General features: G+C 33.4%; 2 protein-coding genes and 1 long non-coding RNA gene across 6 annotated transcripts; 2 read left to right on the plus strand and 1 right to left on the minus strand.

Moving 5' to 3' along the window:
- The first annotated feature begins 10324 nt into the window (after positions 1 to 10324).
- On the plus strand, positions 10325 to 11215 carry LOC142618556 (21 kDa protein-like). Its single transcript, XM_075791503.1, has one exon. The coding sequence runs from the start codon at positions 10355 to 10357 to the stop codon at positions 10952 to 10954; it is 600 nt and encodes a 199-aa protein (XP_075647618.1). The 5' UTR covers positions 10325 to 10354; the 3' UTR covers positions 10955 to 11215.
- A 4029-nt stretch (positions 11216 to 15244) lies between these two features.
- On the plus strand, positions 15245 to 16225 carry LOC142618557 (21 kDa protein-like). The gene has a single exon (XM_075791505.1). The coding sequence runs from the start codon at positions 15303 to 15305 to the stop codon at positions 15900 to 15902; it is 600 nt and encodes a 199-aa protein (XP_075647620.1). The 5' UTR covers positions 15245 to 15302; the 3' UTR covers positions 15903 to 16225.
- A 386-nt stretch (positions 16226 to 16611) lies between these two features.
- Positions 16612 to 26017, minus strand: LOC142618558 (uncharacterized). Of its 4 annotated transcripts, none has more exons than XR_012841314.1 (9): positions 25815 to 26017; positions 25551 to 25606; positions 24524 to 24643; positions 24324 to 24430; positions 22503 to 22548; positions 21162 to 21268; positions 17834 to 17903; positions 17437 to 17740; positions 16612 to 17025 (listed from the first exon to the last, which is right to left on the minus strand). It is a non-coding gene; the product is annotated as an uncharacterized LOC142618558 (long non-coding RNA). The 4 variants fall into 4 exon arrangements; XR_012841315.1 differs by having other exon boundaries at positions 17834 to 18111; XR_012841317.1 differs by having other exon boundaries at positions 17693 to 17740; positions 25815 to 26016.
- Between the last annotated feature and the right edge of the window lie 417 nt (positions 26018 to 26434).

Here is a 26434-nt window from a genome sequence, read left to right on the forward strand (position 1 = left end):
AGAGAGAGCAAAGAAATGGTGAAAGTGAGAGAGAGAGACCAAACATTGGTCGGTGAAGAGGAGGAGATATTTTAATTGGGATGAGAGAGAAAGATGAATAAAATAATAATAAACAGATGTGTTAAAATGTTCCGTACCGTGCCAAAGTTATCATGGTACTGTAGCATGTGTCAAAATTTTGATACATTTGAAACACCTCATGAGGCTTGAACAGTAGTGTTTGGTGTGTTAAATGCCAAATATTTGGCATTTGACACACCTGATGGTAGTGCTCTTAGGGTCCGTTCAGTTGGAGGAGCGGAAAAGTGGGAGAATGAAAAATTGTGGGAGGATAAAAAATATTTAATTTTCCATCTTGTGTGTTCGGTTGGAGGGGTGGAAAAGTGGGAGGGTGAAAAACTCTTTTGTTTGGTTGGAGAGAAAAATAGAAGGATGAAAAATATAATTTATATAAATTGACTATTATACCCTTGTTACATAGGTGAAAGGGTAATAGGTGGTCATGAATGAGTTGGTGGGAATTGGCCATTTTTGTAAAAGAGTTACAACACTTTTCTCCCCACATTTTTCAGGAAAAAAAATGTGGGCCTAGAAAGAAAATTTTCTCCCGGGTTTTCCATCCTCCCTATTTTCCTTCCCCAATCAAATAGTGGAAAACAACATTTTCCACCCTATTTTCCATCCTCCCTATTTTCACCCTAAACAAACACACCCTTAAAGTGAAAAAAAAAAAAATAGTCACAAAGGGAACCTAATTAATTTAATTGGTGTGACAAAAAAAAAAAAAAAAAGGTGTGGGTTCTAGTTAATTTAATTAGTAAAAATTTTTGTCCGTCAAATAAAAAATTTAGAGAATGAAATTTGCTTACACAAAAAATCAATCGGTGTCTTAGTCTAATGATAAGAACAATCATCGTAAAGTAAACGCTATAACTTATAAATTGAAATTCTATCTTATTTATTTAAACTAGCCTCTGAGCACTCGCTCATATGCGTGCTTAAAGGTTATTCTATTTTTGGATAAAAATTAATAATTTGCATAATTTATAATTTGGGATTAATATATTTTCCAATTACAAAAAAAAACCTAAGAGTGTGATGAGTCTTAAGCATTTGTGATGAAATAATTTTATGTGATGTGAGTAATTGCTCAGAGGCTAGTGTATTTTTAATTTTATGTGATGTGAGTAGTTTCTTTTTAATAATTTTTTATGGAAGCTTTTTATTTATTATTATTTGGAACTGTTGGTAGGTGGCTTTCTTTCTTATTTTTGGTTAGAAACGTGGGGTAGTGGGGCTGGGAAGTGGGAAGTGGGAAGTGTGAGGGTAAAAGGGAAATTTTAGTTGATTTACCATTTTAACCTTACTTCTTTTTTTAAGAGATAAGAATAGATTAATTAAATTGAGGGTATTTTTGACAATGAAAAAAATACCCTTAATACATACCGATAATAAAAAAATCCAATTGATTGACCATATCCATATATACCAATAACAAACCAATATAGATTGCGATGATATCGCTTTCGAAGTACACGTCGACTTGCTCACTTGCAAATTGTCAAGGAGGCCAATATTTTTTTGTTGATTTACTCAAAGTATGCTAGAGTAATTCAATCATAGATTGCTGACTAGGAGAAAGTAGAAACTCTTTGAAAATGACATATTTGCAAAGAAGTGGACTACATGGTGATTTCATATGGAGGAGGTTGGACCTGTTCGGTCCAAAGTGGAATATTAACATTCCAAAAGAATTCTCAAGTAAATAATTTTGGGCCCACCAAAGCTAAATCAATGAGGTCTCTTAACCTAAGTACACGTCAATTTGAGATTCGGGGAAGGCTCTTGGTCCTCAGTCCTCACAATACGCTAGGTAGTTGAGCTTTCTTAGGTCGATAGGCCCTCCGAAAAAGAGGGTCCAAATGACACTAACTCCCCCTTATATCAATATTTCTTCGGAAAACATCCCCTTATAGCCAACCAATGAGAACAATTGAAAAGTATAATTTTAGGGATAATTCCCGTCAAATCCCCCCACCCTATAATTACCACATCGCTAAGGTGTGCAATTTTTTGGTTGTTGTTACCCTAATTATACTAACGTCTTCTTTCTAAGTAGCGTTTTGGTGTATTAGCAAAAGCCCACATGTGCTTGGTCTTACTAGAAGTCCTTGCTGTGGTTCTACTCTTTTTCAATCTTGATCCACCCACCTACACGATCCATCTCTCATCTCTCATCTTTCCTTTCACTCAACCTAAATTAAAATAAAATATAAGAATTAGGTATTAATTACGAGTTAAGAGTTTTATAGTTTAGCAGTATTAGCCAACATTTATGTGGGGTGAACCTAGATTCAAATCCACAGCATTGCAAGACAATAATGATTCCAAATGTATATGATTTCTGCGAAGGACTTTTTTTTTTTTTTTTTTTTTTTTTGAGAATGATTTTTGCGTAGTACTTGAGTCTACCTTATCTAAGATATATATATATATATATATATATATACATATATATATATATATATATATTTTTTTTTTTTTAAGTACAACCTTAGGACCCCTTTTATATTCAAATCTCTACTCCTAATTCATCCATATATGTTATAACGCAAGCCTTTTGGCATCGACTATCTTGGCTTTGGAGAATCCACTTTGAATTAAGGCTGCATTTGGTTCAATGTAAATCGAATTCCGAGTATAAAATGAATGCAGGGAAAAATGAATTCCCGTAAGGAAAATAAAATCCGGGTGTTTGGTTGTGCAATGGAAAATAGTCCGGAAAATGATTTTCGGTGTTTAGTAACATTCTAAAAATGCTATTTTCCTACAAATTTTTCACATTTTCTTAGCATCCAAACAAATTTTATTACAGAAAATTTCAATATATACACTTAAAGAAACATAAATCTGCTAAAAAAAATTCATTAAACTAAAAAATTTGGTCAAACTAAGAGAGGGAGGAAGAGAGAGTGATTGAAAATTGAGGGAAAGAGAGAGATCGGTCGTGGGTCATAGGCGACGAGATCGAGACGACGAGATCGGTCATGGGCGATGAGATTGAGACAACGAGATCGACGGCACCGATGAGCTTTAGGTTGAGAACGAGAACGAGAACAATCTCACCGATCTTGCCGATGAGCTTTCGGTGCGATCTCGGCGGCGCGAACTCGACTGCGGGATCTCGCCGGTGCGTCTAGGGTTGGGGCGCAATCTAGCTCACTCTCTCTACTCTCTCTCTCTCTCTCTCTCTCTCTCTCTCTCTTTGCGCGTCTGTGAGCCCGGAAATGAGTTGAAGGTAAAACTGAACCTGCATTCATTTTACGCCTGAAATGCCTTATTTTACAGTTAATGCAGAATACCAATTCCGTTTGACCCAATTTTCAGTACCTACCAAACACACACACGAGTGTAAAAGCATTTCCGTAAGTCCTTTGAAGCCAAAACAAACGCAGCCTAAGTAGCAACCAATTTTCATTGTAAGAATAATTTGTTGGGAAGAAAAGAAAAAAGCTAGCCTATTATACAATTATAAAAGATAATAATATTAAAAAAAACCAATAGTGACATTTGAAAAAAAAAGTCAATTATACAATTTATTCCATATTTCTGTGTTTAAGATGGAGATAGAAAGAAAAAGGATAGGAGAATAAAAGGCACAGGTGGCCAGCCTTTGTTTGAATAGTAATCATTATGACCAAGAGTCAATGGTCTAGTTTTTTCAGCCATTTGCAACATATAATGTCGATTTCATGAGTTAAAGGTTCGTCCAAATTAAATATTTCACAACTTAACAAAAGCCAACTGCAGTCACACATGGATGGCAGCATATGCATTTGGTTGTGTGGGTTAGAGTCTCAGTTATTATAACTCCAAGTTATTACTACAAAAGTTAGGTCCTTTTTATAGTGGTACTCTGGTTATGTAATATATTATAAGCCTGTTTAAAAAATTCTATAAACTACTTTAGCATTTAGCAGTTGTAGAGATAAAGGGCCCAGATATGGGTATTGGGCTGTGGGCCATGTCCGAGGACTTCAAGTAGTCCAAGGATAGGTAATAATGATGGAGGCCTACAAACAATGGCCCGTGGAAGGAGTTCGATCATGAGGAACTGGAAATGTTGTCTGAGGAGAAGTACCTCTTCGGTTAAACAAAGTAGAGGTCATAAGTCCAACCTTTCGTCAAGAATAAGGCACTAGACGATCATACTGGCGATGATAAACATTAGGTGGAGATAAGACAGAAGAGAGCTAAGAAATTTCTGAGAAGAAAGCTGCTACCACCGCATTGAATGCTCTACAGCTAACTCCTTGGCGGCATTAATGTGGAGGTGATACCTGAATAGTAACATTCAGTCTTATAGCTACCCACAAAGACTTCAGAAAAGTACTGATAGGATAAGTATCAAAGTCAACAATCTAATCTACATGTGAAGGACTGAGATGGAGTGAAGAAGGGGAATATAAAGAAGAAAAAACTAATTACTAGAATCAAAATCCTATTTTACAAGACAATAATGATTCTAAATGTATATGATTTCTACGATGTTGGGTACTTGAGTCTACCTTATCTTACATTTTTTTTAGGTACAACCTTAGGACCCTTTTATATTCAAATCTCTACTCCTATTTTATCCATATAAGTTACAATGCAAGCCTTTTAGCATCTACTATCTTGGCTCTAGAGAATCCATTTTGAATTAAGCAATAACCAATTTTCATTGTAAGAATAATTTGTTGGGAAAAAAAAGAAAAAAAAAGCCGGCCTACTATAAAATTATACAAGATAATTGTGGGGATAAAAGGCCCAAGATGCATTTTTGGGTCATGAGCTTTATTCGAGGACGTTTACCTGTCCGAGGAGGGATTGACAGTGATAAAGATGTCAAACCTAAAGACCCACGAGCAAATTGTGGTAGAAGAAGCCAAGGGAAGTAATCCAAGGAGGGATATCTCCTCAGCTAAGCGAAGTAATGATCAAATGGTGCGTCATGTTGTCCAGGATGATCTTCTAGGAGAACTTATAGATGAGGATATGTTTCATAGGGGCACGGAGAGCAGGAACAGTTGGGAAATATCTAAGAGAAAGCTGCTACAACTGCATTGAATACTCTGTATCTAAGTCTCTAGCCGCATTAATGAGAAAGTGATATTTAAACAATGATTTTCAGCCTTACAGTTATGACTTAAAGACTTCCGGAAGGTGCTGATAGGACAAGTATCAAAGTTAGAAGACTAAACTTACACGTGGAGAACAAGAAAGAGGAGATATAAAGGAGGAGAAGGACCTGGAGAAAGGGGACCGGGAAAAAGGAGGAGAAAACACTGTAGACTAAATATCTGTAATCAATCTTTAAGGAGTGAGAAATATAAGAATCTACTCCTCGGTTTGAGTTCGAGTACAACTTTCTTTATACAAACTAATCCATTCTTATCATATTGAATTTTTGGGTCATTGTTGTTGTCATGAAAGCTCATTAGAAGCAAGATTTCTAATCTACTCTCTACAAATTTATTGTATTGGGCTCTTTAGGCCTATACCATTTCTTTTGTTGAGCTTAGGTACAAATCAAGACCCTACAATAATAATATCAAAAAACCAATAGTGACATTTGAAAAAAAAATCATAATTTATTCCATATTTCTATGTTTAAGATGAAGATAGAAAGAAAAAGGATAGGAGAATACAGGCACGGGTGGCCAGCCCTTGTTTGAATAGTAATCATTATGACCAAGAGTCAATGGTCTAGTTTTTCAGCCATTTGCAATATATAATGTTGATTTAATGAATTAAAGGTTCGTCCAAATTAAATATTTCACAACTTAACAAAAGCCATCCTCAGCCATGCATGGATGGTAGCATGTGCATATGGTTGTCTGTGTTAGAGTTTCAGTTCTTATAACTCTAGGCTATTACTACAAAAGTTAGGCCCCTTTTATAGTGGTATTCTGGTTATATAATAAATTATAAGTCAATTTAAAAAACTTTATATACTAGCTCTTACGTTTTTGTGTTCTAATAAGTATTACTATTTTTTCAGAAAAAAAAAAAAAATCTAGGCGGGATGGTCATATATATATATATATATATATATATATATATATATATATATATACATATAAGGATTATCTTAATTTGTTATATAAAGATTTAGTTTTTCGTAAATTAAAAAATATACATAATGCTACGTTATTTAAAATTATTAAGTAGCAATAAACTTTAAAATATATCTCAATGCTTTTACTTAAAAGTATTTGGATTTAGTTTATTGGAAGATATATGCAACTTTTTAGCTAGCATGTCATGTGTGTTACTCTGACGCTGAGGACGTGTGGCATGATTTTGGGGGCCCTAATGCCCTATACTATATACATCATAATATGATTAAAAACTTCTAGCTCTGCTTCCTAAGTCCTAATTACCAAATGAAAAGAGGAAAGAAAAAAAAAAAAATCTTTGGCGGATTCCGTCGTACTTCCATGCATCTATCCGTTGTAACGTATATTTACACCAAGGTTTTCCTTCTGCCATACCATGTCAAGTGGAAAAGTATTTACTCTGGTTAGAGCGCATAACAAGCAGCCAGTAGCCCGATACAACAAACTGGAAAGGATATATTTAAATGAGATATTTTTGTTATTATTTAAATAATAATAATTAATTAGATTTAAAAAAAAAAATTAATTAGTGTTTACTATCACAATTTTTAAAAATAAAAATCTATTTTTTTATCTTGTAATATGTTTTTATTTTTTTGGAACAAATGCTAAAACTCTAACAAATTCTACTAAAAAAACTTACAAACGATGTAAAAATGAATGCGATTAGCAACACTTCAAAAAGATAATAAACAAGTATTTGAATGAATATTGTTAAGAATATTATAAATTTTACAACATGAGACTTACAAATATATATCACCAATCACAAAAAATAATTCAAAAATGCATTTAAAAAATTATTGATGTCCACGTATCATATTAATTGTCACATCAATTTGTAAAATTTTAAAGCAAAATTAATAATATTTCTCCCTCCTAGAGACTTAGATTAGGCTAGAGTAGAAATTTTATCTTTTATAAAAATAATAACAATATTTCTAACATTTTACTATCTAAATTATTTCTTGCAATTAGTGACACATATTTATAATTATAAGGAAAAATACTAGAGATACAATTTTATTTACAAAAACTTTTACAAATTGATGATGTGGTGAGTGATTATTCATAAATAAAAAAGTGATGTCATTGATGGACTCGGAATAAAATCAATAAGAAGTGGGCCACAATAACAATTTGTAAAAATGTTGTAAAATAGTTTGTAGCATTTTCCTATCTATATTATTTCTTGTGATTAGTGACACATATTTATAAAGGAAAATACTAGAGATACAAATTTAGTTACAAAAACTTTTACAAACTAATGATGAGGTGAGTGATTATTCATAAATAAAAAAGTGATGTTATTGGGCTCGGATGAAAACCAATAAAAAGTTGGTGCAATAACAATTTATAAAAATGTTGTAAAATAGTTTGTACTTTAGCATTACTCAATTTGTAAGACCCATGTACTTAAAGTTGTATTATCTCTAGCATTATTCAATTCTTTGGGATTTCTTAAAAGTAAAGGAAAAATGTAAAACTATTTTTTTTTCTATATCTCTAAAAAAAATATTTTTAATATCAATTTTTGCCTCAAAAATTGGGGGCTTTCCTCTAGTAGGGGGCCCTAGGCGGTAGCCTAAGTGTCCTAGGCCTAGGGTTGGCCTTGATAACAAGTACCAATATCCGATAAGTATCCATATTAGGTACCTCTAACATACACTTGCATGCTAATTCCATCTTCTTCTTTTTTTGAGTGAAAAAAGTGTGAATATGTTCAAGGTATGCCTGGATATATATAGTCGTAACTTAGCCCTCCTGATAGTAAGAGTCTAAGAGTCTGTTTGGTTGGGAAGATAGAAAAGTGACAGGATAAAAAAGATTTAGTTTTCCTTCATTTGTGTTTGGTTAGAAGGGTGTAAAAGGGGAAGGATGAAAATCATATTTTTTTGGTTGAGAAGAAAAATGAGGGGATAGAAAATGAAATTTTTATAAATTTACAATTATGTCCCCCATTAAAAAAAAAAAACACATTTTTTTAGCAAAAAAATTGTGTATGTGCAATGAAAAAAAAAAAAAAAAAAGCAACCCAATGTGGATGAATTGGGCATTTTCGTTAGCCCAGCTCATCCTCTCCTGTTCCCCCAGTTTTCTCCCCATTCTGGGGAGAAAACTTTTTGGTGGGTCCAAGGAGAAAACACCTGGGCCCCACCTCAATTTTTTCTCTCCCTCTTCCAACCAAACACAAATAAAAAAATCCATCATCTCCTATTTTCTTTCTTTTATTTTCCATCCATCCTATTTCACCTTTAAACAAAAATACCCTAAGAGATAGCTCAAACTTGTGAAGAATTTTATTATTATTTTTTCTTTACTGTTTTCAATGTGGAACAATTGTCTAGTTATCTTCTATAAACTTTTGTGGACCTTAATTTATATTTTAAACATCATTTAATGACCATGAATTTACTTTATTATCCATTATTACGCTTAATAATATATGAAAAATAAGGCTTAAATATATACTAGCTTCTGAAGATGTGCGTGAGGTTCTTTTTTTTTTTTTTTTTATAAAGGTTAATAATTTGCATTAATTATAATTTGAGATACTTATATTTTCCAATCACAAAAAATTCCTAGAGGTATGATAAGTAATACTTGTTTGTGGGTAAAATAATTATTTCATTACACTCCTAAGAATTTTTTGTGATTAGAAATAATATATGTACCTCTATATATATATATATATATATATATATATATCAACATCACCATATATATATTTCAAGATAAATATCCTAGTATTTATCTCTGGGAGTCCGCCTAATACCACAGAAGAGATCATAGAGTAATTATCGGTGTTTGCCAAGTGCCATGGAGATCAACTGAGGTGGGAAGATATATGTTTATAATGGCAAAAAGAGACAAAATTAATTATAAGAAAACTTGGTGGGAAAATTATACTAAAGAAAGGAAAGTTTTTGAATTTTCTATAAGGTTACAAAACATTTAATAAGATGCTAATGACACTTTCTATCTACCATTAAATTTAATAGGAATTAATGGTTTAAAAATTGTATAACTCTTGTAAATTAAAATTACACATGATGTAACACCATGAGAGTTATACATTTTTTAAGAGATTTAACAGTTGAAAAAACATCATTAAGTGTAAATACTTTCCACCTTATTACCTAATTAATACTAGGATTTGTTTTCTCCCACCTTATTTATTGTTTTCCACATGATTAGAGGGCACTCTCATTTTCAATAACCTACCAACCTTACATATACTAGCAGCCCACCATAGCCGACCTCCCACATCTCCGCAAAGAAGCTTTTTTTTTTTTTTTTTGAGTTAAATCTCCGCAAATAAGCTATTGAACTGTACACTAGAAAGTGTCATTAAAAAATAAATAAAAAAACTTTGATTTCAAGACCTTATCAAAGTGATCTGTATTTAGTATTTACCGTATATATATTGTTACTGATGAGTTCTATTCTATATAAATTAAATTACAAAGTGATAAACACTAAATAAATACAAGTTCAAATCAAATGTAAATATCTGACTCCCAGAGATAAATACTAGGATATTTATATATATATTTTTTTTGAAACACTAGGATTTTTTTTTACTAGGATATTTATTTTTTATTTTTTTGAAACACTAGGATATTTTTTTTTACTAGGATATTTATATATATTTTTTTGTTTTTACTAGGATATTTATATTTGATTTGAGTATTATATATTATCTAATTGCTTTATTAATATTTCAAAAAGATAAATATCCTAGTCCTTCTCAAAAAAAAAAAAAAAAAAGATAAATGTCCTAGTATTTATCTCTAGGAGTCAGCATAATTGGTGAAATTAGAAGCTGATCTTTGACAGTAATCCGTGTATAAAACCAAAAAAAAAAAAAAAAATCCTGAGAATTGTTAGGGACTACTCCAAAAAGCTTTGAAGTGTAACTTAACTCAGAATAGAAGCTATTTTGGCTAGCGAATGTGACCTTTAACAAAATGTACACGCTCCCCTATCAAGCCAATGTGAGAAAATTGAGAACCCTCTTGTAATTTGTCCAATTGAGATATTTGGGACAAATAATTAGGTATCTATCTTGGGCTCCTCCGCAAATAATGTGGCATGTGGGTCCTCATATTTTGTATATATTGGTAACCCTTCACCCCTACATGCATCCATTACCCCTACAAATTTCTAGCCTCCACATTTGAGAGAGAGAGATGGAGAGCTTATCTTCCAAACAATTCTTTGCATCTCTTTTCATATTGCTTGCCATCAGTTCCTACATAAACTCAAGCTTAGCTGCTACACCTAAAAAGGTTAGTACTGAGTTCATTAAAACATCTTGTAACTCAACAACCTACCAAAAACTTTGCTTTACCTCTCTCTCAACCTATGCAAATGTAATCCAAACAAGCCCTGAACTTCTTGCCATGTCAGCCATCAATGTAACTCTATCATCAGCTAAATCAACCTCTACGATGATGGTAAATCTCTCTAAAAGCCAGGGGATTAGTCCTAAAGTGGTTGCGGCAATGAAGGACTGTGTGGAGGAGCTTGGGGATTCAGTCTACGATCTGAAAAAGTCTATAGGTGAGATGAAAAAAAATAAGGGCTCTAACTTTCAGCTTATGATAAATGACATACAAACTTGGGTTAGTGCTGCTTTGACTGATGAGACTACGTGCTCTGATGGGTTTCAAGGAAAAGCCATGAATGGGAACGTGAAGACCCTTGTGAGGGCTGGGATTGTGAATGTTGCGCATTTGACCAGCAATGCCTTGGCTTTGATTAATCGATATGCCTCTCTTCATGGTTAATTAGCTTACTTTTAAGTGAGATTATACCATATTAATTTTGTATAATATAGACAAGATAAGAAAAAGAAAAACACAAAAAATGTAGATGCCTATGTAATATCATATTTGGTGTGGTGGTACCCATGTATGTGGTAGTAGTTGATGCATAGTGTAAGTTGTAATATCATATTAAGGATTGAGCTACGAGCTTGACATTATTGGTATTAGCAAGTTGTAAAGTGCAATTTTTGCTATTGTAAAATGCAAAATTTAAGTTCTCTAGATTCCTTTGTACAATTGGAAGCATGATTGACGCAGAAAAAAAGAAGACAGAAAACTGCTTGATTAATTGCTTTTCATGGTGGGGCTGAAACTTTTGATGCCATTGCAAAATAAAAGAGATTTTTTTTTTCTTAAAGTTTTGTGAGATAAGGTTTGTGCAAACAATATTATTCAATGAAATTGTTCCTTTAATCTAACTTGATACCTATAGAGCAAATGCTAGAAAAGACAAAAAAAAAAAAAGGAAGAAGAGGAAGAAGAAAGAAATGAAAAAGACAGGTGTTTCTTGAGTGACAAACTATCAAAATTGTTCACAAGCATGGAAGAATCTTTTCTTCCATCATTCAAGTGAAATAACCTTACGTGATGCATACAGATATAGAAAGTACTTGAAATCCCATGGAAGGTGAATGCAGTAATTGTATTTTTACGTAGACAAATAGTTCTACTGTATGTGTGCATGTGTTGTCTGTGCATGTGTTGTCTGCGCATGTATTCATTGTGCACCTGACTTTTGGCAATTGCTTAAGCTCTAAACTAAAAAAAAAAAAAAGCAAAGCCGCAGAGATTGGGAAGCTAATCCAATTGGTAGATGATGATATATAACAACTCGAAATAGATTACAATGATATCGCTTTAGGACCACACATCGCATTGCTCAATTGCAACTGTCTAGGAGGCCAAAATTTTTTGTTATTTATTACCTAAAGCAGCAAACATGTGATTCAATTATGCATAGATAGACGACTCAAAGAGAACCTCTTTTGAAATGGACAAATTTTGTAAGTATGCGAACTACATACTGACTCTAACTGGAGGAGATTCTAATTAGAGGAGGTCATACCTAAACAGGTTTAGAGTGGGATATCAAATTGTCAATTATTCACACAATCTTCAATTTCAGGACATGGGCCCTTCTCGAGTCTACGTACCAAGGCCAGATCAATGAGGTCTCTCGATTTCGGGTACGTGTCAGTCCGAGATTCAATGGAGGTTTCTAGAGCTCATAATGGCTGCTTGGCGGCTGAGTCTTTGTCGGTCATCGAGAGATACCATATGGAAGAAAAAGGCTATATTTATATTCGTTTGGTAGAGATGGGAGTTGTGAATCTAGTGCTCTGTGCATATTGGACCCAAGCCACTTCATGGGAGTTTGTCTTTTTAAATCTTTCCGATCTAAATTTTCTTATAGATTGTACCTAATATTCAATTTTTTTTATCATATATAAAATAGGCTATATTTAAAAATATAATATAGCCGGTTTCAAAAAAAAAGAAAAGAAAAAAGATAATATAGCCTATTATATATAGCGATAATATTAATATTTAGGAAAATATAGCGATAATAATAATATTTAAATATATATTTTTTTATTTTTTTTATCTACTAAAAAAATATAGCCTATTATATATAGCAATCATATTAATATTAGTATCAAAACCTATAGTGAAGATTCTCAAAAAATAAATATAAAATCCAATAGTGGCACTTAGGAGGATAGGACATAGGAGAACAAAAGGGAAGGGAGGCCAGCTCTTTTTTGAATAGTGAGCATTATGACCAAGAGTCAATGCTCTAGTTTTGCAGCCATTTCTAATGTCAATCTCATGAATTAAAGTTTCATCCAAATTGAATTATTATCAATTATAGATGAGCCACATTCGCATATGGATGATTGCACGTGCAAAAAAAAAATTTACGGGAAGCACGAGCAGAGTTGGTTCAACAACTTAGCCATCAAATGGTCCTATCTGTGTATTACAATTATCTTAATATGTGTTTGAGCTGGAGAGGGATTGTTTCAATGAATATTTATTTAGTTTTTAATGCATTAAAAAGATATATAGATAATGCCACATTATTTAAAATTAATCTTTATTAATAGGCTTCAAAATATCACAGTGCATTTATTTTGAAACAGTCTTTGTGTTCTTTGGGTTTTATTGGGAATTTTTCAATAGAAAATGTTTAAGGTACTGCAAGTTTACTGCATAAAGTTTATAAACTAATATAACAATGAATATAATTGATAGGCTTCAACCATCTTATAAACTAGTGTATAATTGCATATATAAATGCACAATTGTACCCGGACCCAAAAACAAGTGTTGGGCTCAGGCCCAATGAGCCTTATACAATAAAATTTGTAGAGTATGGATTTGAAATCTAGGTTCGAGATGTTGGAAGTTTGATTAACAGGTTAGAGTGCCACAATCTGTGCAAATGATAAACGAATATGACTAAGAGACCTCCTCGGACGTAAGCCGATGACGATTTGTATATATATTCTCTTTCTATACCAAAGTTTACAATTCTTAGTTCCTATTTTTCTCAGCAGAAAGTGCAGATCCCTCTCTCTTTCCTCTCTCGTCTCCTTATAGACTTCTTCTTCACTGGTTCATCCACGTGTCATACAAATCTTCCCCTTGGATACTTGTTCCATCCACCACCTTCTTGAAGTCTTTAAATAATAGCAGGAAGGCTGAATTCTACTGTTCAGAGGTCATTTCCCCATTAATGCGGCCAGGGAGGTAGATGTAGAGCCTTTAATGTGGCGGTAGCAGCTTTTTCCTTAGATATTTCTCACATGTCCCTACTTCTAAAGGGTGCTTGGATCACCCTTTTACCCATCAGTTCTTCCAGAATTCTGCCTCTAACCCATTTAGCAAGTCCCAAGGTCACTGCTGGACCTGTCCGAGGAGACACTCCTCCTCGGAAAACTCCTCGGACTACTACAGTGCGGATTGACTTGTAGGCCTAGAGGCCCTGATCAAAACAGACTGGTACCAACCGATCAGGCCCAAAGCCCAAACGTTTATTCAATAGCTTTTACCTCCCACAGCATATGTGCTGTACAATTAAAAAAATTACAATTACACATATATATAGATTCAAATTATACTCTATCTCTTATTTTTTTTATTTCTAATTTTAATTTCTATTGGATATACATGAGTTTACTTTTTTTTTTTTTTTGTGGAGTTTTGATGATTTATTTATATTTATGAGTTTACTTTTTTTTTTTTTTCTTTCTTTTTGGGAGTTTTGATGATTTATTTATATTAGATTCTTCGTCTTTTGCGCCTCATTAACTCACCTAAAAAAAATTTAAAAACTTAAATAGGATACATGGTGCAAAGTAAATTAGACAATAATTGGGATCCCTTAGCGTTGCCTATATATATATATGAATATTTGAATTGTCTCTTTGTGATAAGTAACACATTAGTTTTGTAAGCTTTTTTTATTTTTATTTTTTGGGTAAAATTTTTGTAAGCTTAATATAATAAAACTTGTAGTACTTGCAGCACTCCTCGTTTTCGATAAGTATATCCGTATATGTTCACCTAGCATTTCATGAGCCTAGTTTTGAAGACATGTGGCACAATTTTGGGGCCCCTATACATCATAATAATATGATTTAAAAGCTTTAGCTTCTTGTGGATTTTTTATTTATTTTATATATATATATATATATATATATATATAAATCTTCAACATTGTGTTCCTAACTACCAAAAGAAAAATATCTTCTGCAGGTCCCAAGTATATCCATGAAAGAATGCAGTTTGATGATCCAGCAGTTGTAAGGTATATTAAAACCAAGACTTTTCTTTTTCCATCCCGCTTGGGAAGGTAAATTTACTCAAAGTTGGGGAGCCCAACAATTCCTTCAGACCCCTTAATAAGTATTGCTGTATGGAATCCTTTCACAGTGCTATTTAGACCGCAATTGGCCAATTTGGAGATGTTTGATAGCAATCAATGTATGAAACAAAAAATCCATCAAAGTGTTAAGGACTACTCAAAGAAATTGTAAGTGTAAACTCATAAAATAATAGAAGGTATTTTGGCCAACGAAAGTGACCCAGTTTTGCACATGCATGCTTCCCTTATTGAGCCAAGTTGAGCAAATTGAGAAACCACTTGCGACTTATCCAAATGAGATATTTTTGGATAAATAGGTATCTTTCTTGGGTTTATCTAGCAAATGATGTGGGTCCTTATAGTTTGTATATATTTGTAATCCTTCACCCCCTACATGCATATCCAACACCTCTACTACCATAATAGAAAGAGAGAGAAATGGAAGGCTTTTCTTCTAAACGTTTCTTTGCATCCATTCTCATATTACTTGCCATTAGTTCCTACATTAACTCGAGCTTAGCCGCTACACCTAACAAGCCAAGCACTGAGTTCATTAGAACCTCTTGTAGCTCAACAACCTACCCAAAACTTTGCTTTACCTCTCTCTCAACCTATACAAACTTAATCCAAACGAGCCCTCAACTTCTTGCAAGCACAGCCCTCAATGTGACTCTTTCATCAGCTAAATCAACCTCTACCATGATGGTGAATATCTCAAAAAGCCAGGGAATGAGTCCTAAAGTTATTGCTGCTATGAAGGACTGTGTGGAGGAGCTTAGTGATTCGGCGTACGAGCTGAACAAGTCTATAAGAGAGATGAAAAATGTTAAGGGCTCTAACTTTCAGCTAATGATAAGTGATATACAGACTTGGGTTAGCGCTGCTTTGACGGATGAGACCACGTGCACTGATGGGTTTCAAGGGAAAGCCGAGAATGGGAACGTGAAGACCCTTGTGAGGGGTAGGATTGTGAACGTTGCACAATTGACTAGCAATGCCTTGGCTTTGATTAATCGATATGCCTCTCTTCATGGTTAATTAGCTTACCCTATGTGTGATTATATCATTTTATTTTTGCATAATATAGACCACCCCCCCCCCCCCCCCCCCCACACAAAAAAAAAACCCATAGGTCTCGATGTCTATGCAATATCATATTTGGTGTTGTATGTATGAAATTGGTTGATGTATAGTGTAAGTTGTGATCCGTGGAGCTAAGAGCTTGAGATTATTGGCGTTAGCAAGTTGCATTAAAATAGTGAGTTCTCTGCTTAATATCTGTGAACAAGTTGCAAATTGCAACTTTTGCCATTGTATAATGCAAAATTCAAGTAATGGAGATTCCTTCGTACAATTGATCATATATTTTTCAATTGGATGCATGATTGATGCATATCTGTGGGGGAGAGTAAGAGAGACAGAGAGGACAAGTAAAGCAAACATTTCACATGCCCTGCCCAAGAATATGCAAGTGGGGGATCTTTTAGCCAAAAAAAAAAAAAAAAGTGGAGACCTTTGGTATTTTATTCAATGAAACCATGTGAAACTATCCAAAGGGCTTCACATTTATATTCTTTTTCTATTGATTTTTATTGTGCCAAACTGTTCAATCCCCTACCTGGTGTTTCCATCTTTTTTGCAATAAGTTGAGGAAGGCAAATGTTGGATGTGGCTCTCTTAAAGCAATACTAATGTACCTTCATTTCTATTTACCATTTCAGTTCATAGCTTGCAACGATAATGCCAATTGTTGATAATAATGTGCCAATTGCAAATTGCTAATATAGTGCCAATTGGTGCCATGTTCTTTTGGTGCCATGTTCTTTTGGTACAATGCAGTAGCTAATAAATAGACTTTGACAAAACAATGGTGGCCTAATTGAACCCTTTTCCTAGAATCTATTAGGGCTGTTAATGTACACACGCGTCACTAGGAAATATAACAGGAGGTCCCTAATTTATGCTATAGACATTATTACATCTTGAACCTGAAACATATACATTTTCGTTTCCTGGCTAGCTCTGCTCTTGGTCCCAAAATATTCCAACTTCATTAGTTAAGTAAAATCGTCACAGCATCATCATGATTATTACTATCAAAGAGCTTTTCAACATTTGACTTGTATTCATGTTGAGATCTCTAGGTAGCAAGTACCATGCCCTGCAACAAGGTGCAACCAAGGTTGGTTTCCTGTAATTGCAGTCACTTTCATATTCCCCTAGGTGCATAATGCTTTTAGGATTTTGAATAATAAAGCATTAAATTCGTCTTTAACTTGAACTGTTGACAAAGTCCCTAATATATTAATCCTGAACAACAAAGTTTCTTAACTTGACCTTGAAGGGTATACGGCCACCACTATCATTTTCCATTAAGCACTTAGGCCAAAAACAAAATGGAATCAAGTATAAACACAGTGAAGAGGAATCAGGCTGCTAGACAAGTTAAGATGTTTTAGCCCATTATCAAGATAGGGGCTACACTTGGCCAGTGGCCTAGGGTACTTAAACCTACTACCATACCCACACGAGTTCATGACATCACTTATTAAGGGTTCATCCCATTACTTACCAATAGGATTCAGATTAGTTGACTATGCCAGTACCTTGAGCATAAGCTACGAAATGAAATATTCATTCTAATTATGGGGCTCAGCAGGCTAATAATCAAAAAAGTAAAATGAAGGAATCAGTCTTTCTTAATTTATATAATTTATGAAGCACTCAAAAAAAAAAAAAAAAAACTTTTAGCCATTGAGTCGTTGACATGGAGAGTTTGTTCTAGGTAAGAAGTAGTTAAGAGACCCTTTTGGGAGGAGACATGTTACCGATAAGAGAAATTGTTGTTCCAATTGTAAATATTTGTATCAGCAATCCTGTGAAAGTTCAATGAAAGGAGATTAAACATGCAATCCAAATGTAAAATAAACATCACACTTACAATCAGTATAAAATGATAAATAACTCACCAATTAGAATGCGAGCAGTCTCCAAAAGTTTGAACTTATATTTTTCCCAGTTACTTGGATCTTGGATAACCTACTCAGTAATTAAAAATAACGATCAGGAAAATTTCATAGAAATAATATGGAAGCTCCAAGAGTAAGTAATTGGTTCTCACTAGGGCCACTACATATATAGAATCCTGTAAGGACACCCATCTTTGAGTTCTTGTGCTTAGTAACTATTTTACAGGTAATTTAATGCCTGGACATACGAGAAGGGAAGATTTTACCACAGCATAGACCTGATAAGTCACAAGTCAAGTTTAAATAGATTCTATACAATTACAAAATATTAGCATCTTGGAAACATGACAACATGCCGCACGTCTTATACATATTTTGTTAATAGTAATACAATCATTAAAGTAAAATTAAATATAAAGTACAACTACTGGCATTTATACACACTAACACCTATCAAAGTAACTAAGTAGTAACTGGCACATTGCAAACAGACATCAAGCATCTGACATAAGATGAAACAGTCATATATTCAATTACATAAAAAGTTGTAATGATAAATGAGTTGCAGCAGTTTGAGTTTCTTGCTTAAAGAATTTTATACTTACAGGAGAAATTCAAATAGGAAAGAATTATATTAAGGTAAGAGAGACAGGGCTTGCTCAAGTTATGGGGTTTGTAGGGCATAATATGGAAAGGATTTATCTAAATTATGACCGAGTGGACAACCACTTGGTCAGTGACTGAGGTCAATCAAACTAGAATACTTTGGTTTAGTTGATTGAAGAAAAGTACAAAAAAAATGGGGTTACGTACCATTGGCCTCAATTCCTTTGTTGACCTCAAAAATTCAGATGATGAAACAGTTATTTAGTGTTGGCAAAAAATATATTTGTTAAAACACACATGTCAAGGACTTTGACTAAAAACTAATACTAAAAAGGAGACTTCCTTGAATCTAAAAGTAGATTAAAAGTGGAATAGTTGATATTATTATTATTATTTATAATTCCCCAAAGAAACGTTGAAGACCTACACAGCATCACTAACAGCTACATTAAGGCAAAGCTTACAGGATGAAAGACCATGGCTACGAACACATTCTCCATTATACAAGAAAAGAGGCTGCATGATACTGGCAGGGTCTACTTGCTTCAGCAAACACCCTGTGGATGGGATTAGCTAGGGTTCTTCCAGCTCAATTGGAGTCCACTCCATTTGGGATTTCCTTTTCATACCTCACCCCAAAATCAGAGAGTGGGGTTGGTGGAAGAAAAACTATATGATGCTGCAATATATAGATCAATCATAGGCAATAACAGAGGAAGAGGAAGAAGAGTGAGCCATTCAAATGACTAGGGAGCATTCACAATATGAGAAGCTTGATATTTATGAAGCACAGGTGCGTTTCCAGATTTGGGTGCGGGTGCGGGTGCGGGTGCGGGTGCAGGACTTGGCAATTTTTAAAAAAGTAGGGTACGGATGCGGCAGGGTGCGGCAATTAAAAAATTATTAAAAATATTTATATTTATATTTCTAATATATTGCTAAGCATACTTTTTCACATTATATAAAATATACCAAATTTACAATCACAGTTCAGTGTTCATAGATTCACAATCACAAATCACAATGAGTAATAACTATTAACTAAATAAAAAATCAAACCCAACACACAACATTATTACCAAACAGCTTATAAAAATAAATAAATAAATCAGATCACAGAGACCTAAGATTGAAAAACTAAGATTGAAAGCTTGAGATTGATACTTGAGGGGAGACAGAGAGTGAGAGTGAGAGTGAGTTGAGCTTGAGAGTGTGAAAGTGAGTCATTGAGTCACTGATTTGAGACTTGAGCTTGAGATTGTGTGAGAGAGAGGAGACGTCGTGGCAGATGCACAGAGACCAAAGAGGGTCGAGAGGCAGAGAGTGAGAGAAAGCTGAAGTGAGTGAAGTCTGAATAGGGTTTTTGTCCAAAGTCCAAACAGTGTGTTGCACCTTTGGCTTGAATGGTGCGTTTCACACCTTTGGCTTTTTTTTTTTTTAATTTCGGCTTGAATCAGCCGATTCGGCGCCGGTATCAGTGGCTGCCGCCAATACGGACCGATTCGGCACAGATTGACCCAATTCTGCGCGCATCGGCCCAAATCGGCGCGTATTACGCTGAGAAAAAAAAAAGGGACGCGGCACCGACATGCGTGCAGAGGCGTCCCTCGCGCGTCACCGCATCGGACGTGGTGCGGCGGGCGTTTTGCCACGTCCGTGCATCCTAGCTTGAGATAGGTGAAATTCACATAAACTAAAGAAAAAGTTGATAGGAAGAAAACAAAGAGGTGAAGATGGGGATCATTACAGAATTGGGACTTAAAAGCAAAATTTAGCACTTTAACTGTATTATGTGTTACATTATAAGTATGAGAGGATGCACAAGTTGAAGCATTCATTTTCTTTTTAATAAGTAAGAATTTTATTGAGATAGAGGAGATGTTATGCACACAAGGTGTACACATATACTCCGAAAAATTAAAAACAAAAGTTGAAGCTTTCATGACCAAAGGATATTTAAAAGCTAAGTACTTTAATTAGATTCACTGGCTCAAATCTAAAAGCTCCTTGAGCTAAATAGTTTTGAGACTGTGTGATGAAGAGCCTGATTTTCAGCAAAGCTCTAATTATTAACACTCAAGTTTAGAAACTAAAATAAGCCATCTAGCTTTTACTAAATAGAAACAAGAACATCTACCAAATCACTTTGTTCCTATCTAGCACCATACTAGATCTGGTGAAATTATCAACTATAAACACAACCATCCTCAAAAATAACAAACTGCAGAAGACTTTCAGCAATATAGGGATTTTTTTTTCCTCAAGCAATAGTACTGGGTGAAACGAAAAGGTATAATTTTAGGAAAAACAGATTCTGAATTTGTTAAACATATATCGTGGAATCAATTTTAGCAAAGGAATTAATTGTTGTCTGTAGTTCCTCTTCAAACAACTTCAGTTTTGTGCAACAAGACATGTGAGTATATAATATGTGTCATCTATAAATCCACTATGAACTTGGATTTATATGCCAATGACTTCAGAAATCATAAACTTTTCTTTTTATGAATTACTCAAGGTTTTAATTAAAGAACTTCATCAGATCATCAAACAGTCGTTTGCAATTTTTTAGGGTGTCTCTATCTTGTTTCTCTAAGCTCATTTTGCTTGATTTTTAAAATATTCTCTTTTATTTGGAGAATCAAATATTCTTATTTATCTTCCATGATTGTTTTTGAAGTTCTCAATGATAATCAACATTGAAAAAATTCAACCTTCTTACCTCTAATTTAAAATTGCTCTTAGCTACATAAGCAATCCAGAGAATTGTTGCTGCAGTAGATGCAACAATGTAGACTTTTAAGAAACTCTCTCGGCTACCTCTTCAACCTTCAAAACAACAAGGACATAGATACAGTAATTGGAAACAGATGCACAAGTACACAGTAGCTCAAAAAAGATGCATAGAGTTTTTGATTAGATAACTAATTCCCTTATTATGAAAGAAAGAAAACCAATGATGAAAGTTGAAATAGCAAGTCTATCAGGACCATCCTTTAATGTTGTTAGAAATGTGTATACAGCTCCAATTGAATGAATGACAGCCTATAGTAAACATTGCAACCAAAAAAAAAAAAAAAAATCAACAGAAAATACAACAGCTGCCACTTGAGATAAAAGCTGCTGGATACAAAACATTACTTCACGGAAGAAAATAAAAAAAGTTATAACGACCAATGAGCTCTAGCTCAAATGGCACCTCCTCCCCTTGTACGAATAAGGTGGAGAGTGAGGTCTTGGTTTCAACCAATGTGTGTGTGTGTGTAATGACCAATAATAAAAATGATAGAAGTAATCACTTACATATTGGGCTATTTCGATTTACACTGTTACCACTGTCTGTACCATCTCTCAATTAAAATAACCCCAAAAATCATGCCTTGCTAATCTAACAATTCTAAATGTTTTAAAACCTAACCTAGACCACCTGAACAGGTCTAGTGTTTACCAACATTCCACCAGTCAGAAATATCCCCAACTCAAATTTGACTAGCCAGAAGCAATAACTTAACACGACTTTGGTGACAATGTTCATTTGCCACAATTGACTATGTCAAACTCTTTACTATCTTATGTAACAATTTTTTCTAGTAAAAATCCGATTCTACTAGAGCATGAGCAACCACTACCTTCTTGCTCGCATTGAGCAAGAAAGAAAGGAAAAACAACTTAAAATAGAGTTCGAAAATACCATCTTTTCTTGTTTAGATAATTTCAAACATATATAATCTTATAATTGAATAACTATTGATTCTGGAGGGTCACGGGTGGAGTCAGTTTCCCATATGTTTTACTGGTTAGACGCGAGTCCAAAAGCTCTTTTTTAAACTGATCAAAAATAATTAAATTGACTATCTAAATTAGATACAAGTTCTCACATGCAGAGAAATAAGACCCATAATAAAATATTCAATTACTAAAAATAAAATTTTGCTTTCCTATCTACATTTAATAACTCAGGACAACAAAAATAAATGCAAAACATAGAACAAGAGAAATACATTATCAAGAATGGTAATTGGATATATATATTTGAGAGAAAGAGAGAGTGAAATGTATCAACCTGAATGAAGATCAGAGCATAGAGACAAGACTTCCCTTTTGATACCCTAAAATTCAAGGAAAGAAAGCATTAGGGTGAAAACTCTAATGCTCTCTGTTTGGTCGCAGAGAAAATACGTGAGAAAGTAGTAGTTCAAAAGAATTTTCAAATCTTAAAGACACTAATTTCCTTTCCATGACTTTCTCGGGAGCCAAACAGAGAATAGGAAAAGAAAAAAAAAAAAAAAAAAAAAAAGGAATTTGGGAAATTGAATTGACGACCATACGATAGGAGAAATCTGAGCTGTCTGTCCCAGAAGGTCTTCCAAATGCTGATTTTCTCTGCTGCATCTTGTTCTAATCTCAACTTCTTGATTTCTCTAATCTTAAAAAAATATAAATAAATAAACAAGGACAGTTTACATTTTATACCTAATAATATTTTTACAAGACTTTTTAAAGAGTTAATAGAATATAAAAATGACTATCAATAGTATTTAAGTGTTTCCATACATATGCATGAGGTTACAAGCTAATATGAATATTAATAGCCAATAAAAAAAAATATTGTTTACATAATCATTTCTTTTTATATTCCAGTTACTCTTTTTGTATCTTTTGGACAATCAAATATATATATATATATATATATATATATATATATATATATATATATATATATATATATATATATATATCTTCGTTCGCTTTACTCTTTTCTTCTCCCTTTTCAAAAAAAAAACCCTCTTTTTTGTTCAAATCTAATTCTAAAGATCTATAGATCCAGTGAATCAATATCTACTTCTCTTCGATCGTCTTTGTCACCTTGAATCTTACACATCGTCAAGAGTAGGTCTAATGGCGATAGTGCTAACATTGAAGATGTAAAGCGTTTGTTTTCTACTTTGATAGCTTACTTGACCACACAGAAGGAGTAGAAGCTACGGAAGGTTTGATGGTTCGAGTGGATCAAGTGAGGCATATAGCATATGAGACTCACGATGCAATTACAGAGTTCCTACATCATGTTCCTCAACACTGCCATGTTCCTCAACACTGCCACGATGCAGGAACTCTGTAATTGCATCGTGAGTCTCATATGCTATATGCCTCACTTGATCCACTCGAACCATCAAACCTTCTGTAGCTTCTACTCCTTCTGTGTCGGTCAGGTAAGCTATCAAAATAGAAAACAAATGCTTTACATCTTCAATGTTAGCACTATCGCCATTAGACCTACTCTTGACGATCTGTAAGATTCAAGCTGACAAAGACGATCGAAGAGAAGTGGATATTGATTCACTGGACTTGGATCTATAGATCTTTAGAATTAGATTTGAACAAAAAAGAGGGGTTTTTTTTTTTTTTTTTTTTTGAAAAGGGAGAAGAAAAGAGTAAAGCGAACAAAGATATATTATATTAGATTGTCCAAAAGATACAAAAAGAGTAACTGGAATATAAAAAGAAATGATTATGTAAACAATAATTTTTTTATTGGCTATTAATATTCATATTAGCTTATAACCTCATGCATATGCATGGATACACTTAAATACTATTGATAGGCATTCTTATATTCTATTAACTCTTCAAAAAGTCTTGTAAAAATATTATTAGGTATAAAATGTAAACTGTCCTTGTTTATTTATTTTTATTTTATTTTTTTATTACTTCTTAATATTCATTTTATCTTGTTTCTCTAAGCTTATTTTGCTTGATTTTTTAAAAATATTATCTTCTTTTTTTTCTTTTTGAGAATCAAATATTCTTATTTATCTTCCATGATTGCTTTTGAAGTTCTCAATGATAATCAACATTGAAAAAAAAAATTCAACCTTCTTACCTCTAATGCAAAATTGCTCTTAGCTACATAAGCAATCCAAAGAAGTGTTGCCGCAGTAGATGCAACAATGTAAACTTTTAAGAAACTCACTCGGCTACATCTTCGACCTTCAAAACAACAAGGACATAGATACAGTAATTGGAAACAGATGCACAAGTACACAGTAGCTCAAAAAAGATGCATAGAGTCTGATTAGATACCTAATTCCCCTATTATGAAAGAAAGAAAACCAATGACGATAGTTGAAATAGCAAGTCTATCAGGACCCTCCTTTAATGTTGTCAGAAATGTGTATACAGCTCCAATTGAATGAATGACCGCTTGTAGTAAAAATTGCAAAAAAAAAAAAAAAAAAAAAAAAAACAACATAAATTACAACAGCAACCACTTGAGATAAAAGCTGTTGGATACAAAACTATACTTCATGAAAGAAAATGACAAAAGTTATCACGGCCAATGAGCTCTAGCCCAAATGGCACCTCCCCTCCTTGCATGAATAAGGCAGAGAATGAGCTCTTGGTTTCAAAAACCAATGTGTGTGTGTGATGATCAATAATAAAAATGATAGAAGTAATCACTTACATATTGGGCTATTTTGATTTACACTACTACTGTTATCTGTACCATCTCAATTGAAATAACCCCAAAAATCATGCTTTGCTAATCTAACAATTCTAAATGTTTTAAAACCTAGAACACCTGAACAGATCCATTCTTTACCAACATTCCACCAGACAGAACTTTCCCCAACTCAAATTTTACTAGCCAGAAGCAATAACTTAACACAACTTTGGTCACCATGGTCATTTACCACAATAGACTATGTCAAACTCTTTACTATCTTAAGTAACAATTTTTCCCAGTAATAATCGGATTCCACTAGAGCAACCACTACCTTATAACTCACACCGTGCAGGAAAGAAACGAAAAACAGCTTAAAATAGAGTTCGAAAATACCATCTTTTCTTGCTTAGATAAGTTCAAACATATAATCTTATAATTGACTAACTATTGGTTCTTTAAAAAAGGTTCCCTATATGATCAAGTTCGCACATGCAGAAAAATAAGACACATAAAAATTCAATTCTTAAAAATAAAATTTGCTTTCCTATATACATTTAAAAACTCAGGACAATAAAAATACATACAAACTATAGAACAAGAGAAATACATTATCAAAAATGGTAATTAAATATATATATTTGAGAGAGAGAGAAATGTATGAACCTGAATGAAAATCAGAGCGTAGAGACGAGACTTCCCTTTTGCTACCTTTTGATACCCTAAAATTTAAGGAAAGAAAGCATTAGGGTGAAGAACCCTAATACTCTGTGTTTGGTCGCAGAGAAAATGCGAGAGAAAGTAGTAGTTCAAGAGAATTTTCAAATCTTAAAGACACAAATTTCCTTTCCAAGACTTTCTCGGGAACCAAACAGAGAATAAGAAAAAAAACAAAGACTTTGGGGAAATTGAATTGAGAGTGAAGCTTACGTGAATCGACGACCATACGATAAGAGAAATCTGAGCCGTCCGTCCCAGAAGGTCTTCCAAATGCTGATTTTCTCTGCTGCATCTTGTTCTATAATCTCAACTTCTTCTTCTTCTTCGAATTTTCTTTTTTTAGACCACCGTTCAGCTGTGAAATCTTTGAGATTTATGGGGCATTAAAATCATTGAAATCTTCAATTTTTTTTTTTTTTTTTGGGTATTATTGGACCAGCGAGATTTATGGGGCATTAAAATCTAGCTGGCCCAATAATACCAAAAAAAATAAATCTAGCTGGCCCATTCAGAACTTGCCACATCAATTAAAAACTATGATAGGCATATAGTCATCCCCATTTTGGACCGAAAAGAAAAGACATACATTTTCTCTCTTCCAAGAAAGATATAAATTATGAAAGCTACCTTATACATTTTCAATTGACTGGAAAAAAAAAAATTGTTGCTATTTTTTTTTTTTTTTAAGATAGAGAAATACTAACAGATGTTTTTAGGAAAATGGTTAACAATTTTTTTAAAGAAAGTTTTTATAAGAAAAGAGAAAAAAATAATTAATATTTTGACAATTTTTTTATTTTTCATAAAAATAGTATCAAAATTTTCTTATG

Source organism: Castanea sativa, chromosome 12 (genome assembly GCF_040712315.1).
Source record: "Castanea sativa cultivar Marrone di Chiusa Pesio chromosome 12, ASM4071231v1".
Lineage (NCBI taxonomy): Eukaryota > Viridiplantae > Streptophyta > Magnoliopsida > Fagales > Fagaceae > Castanea > Castanea sativa.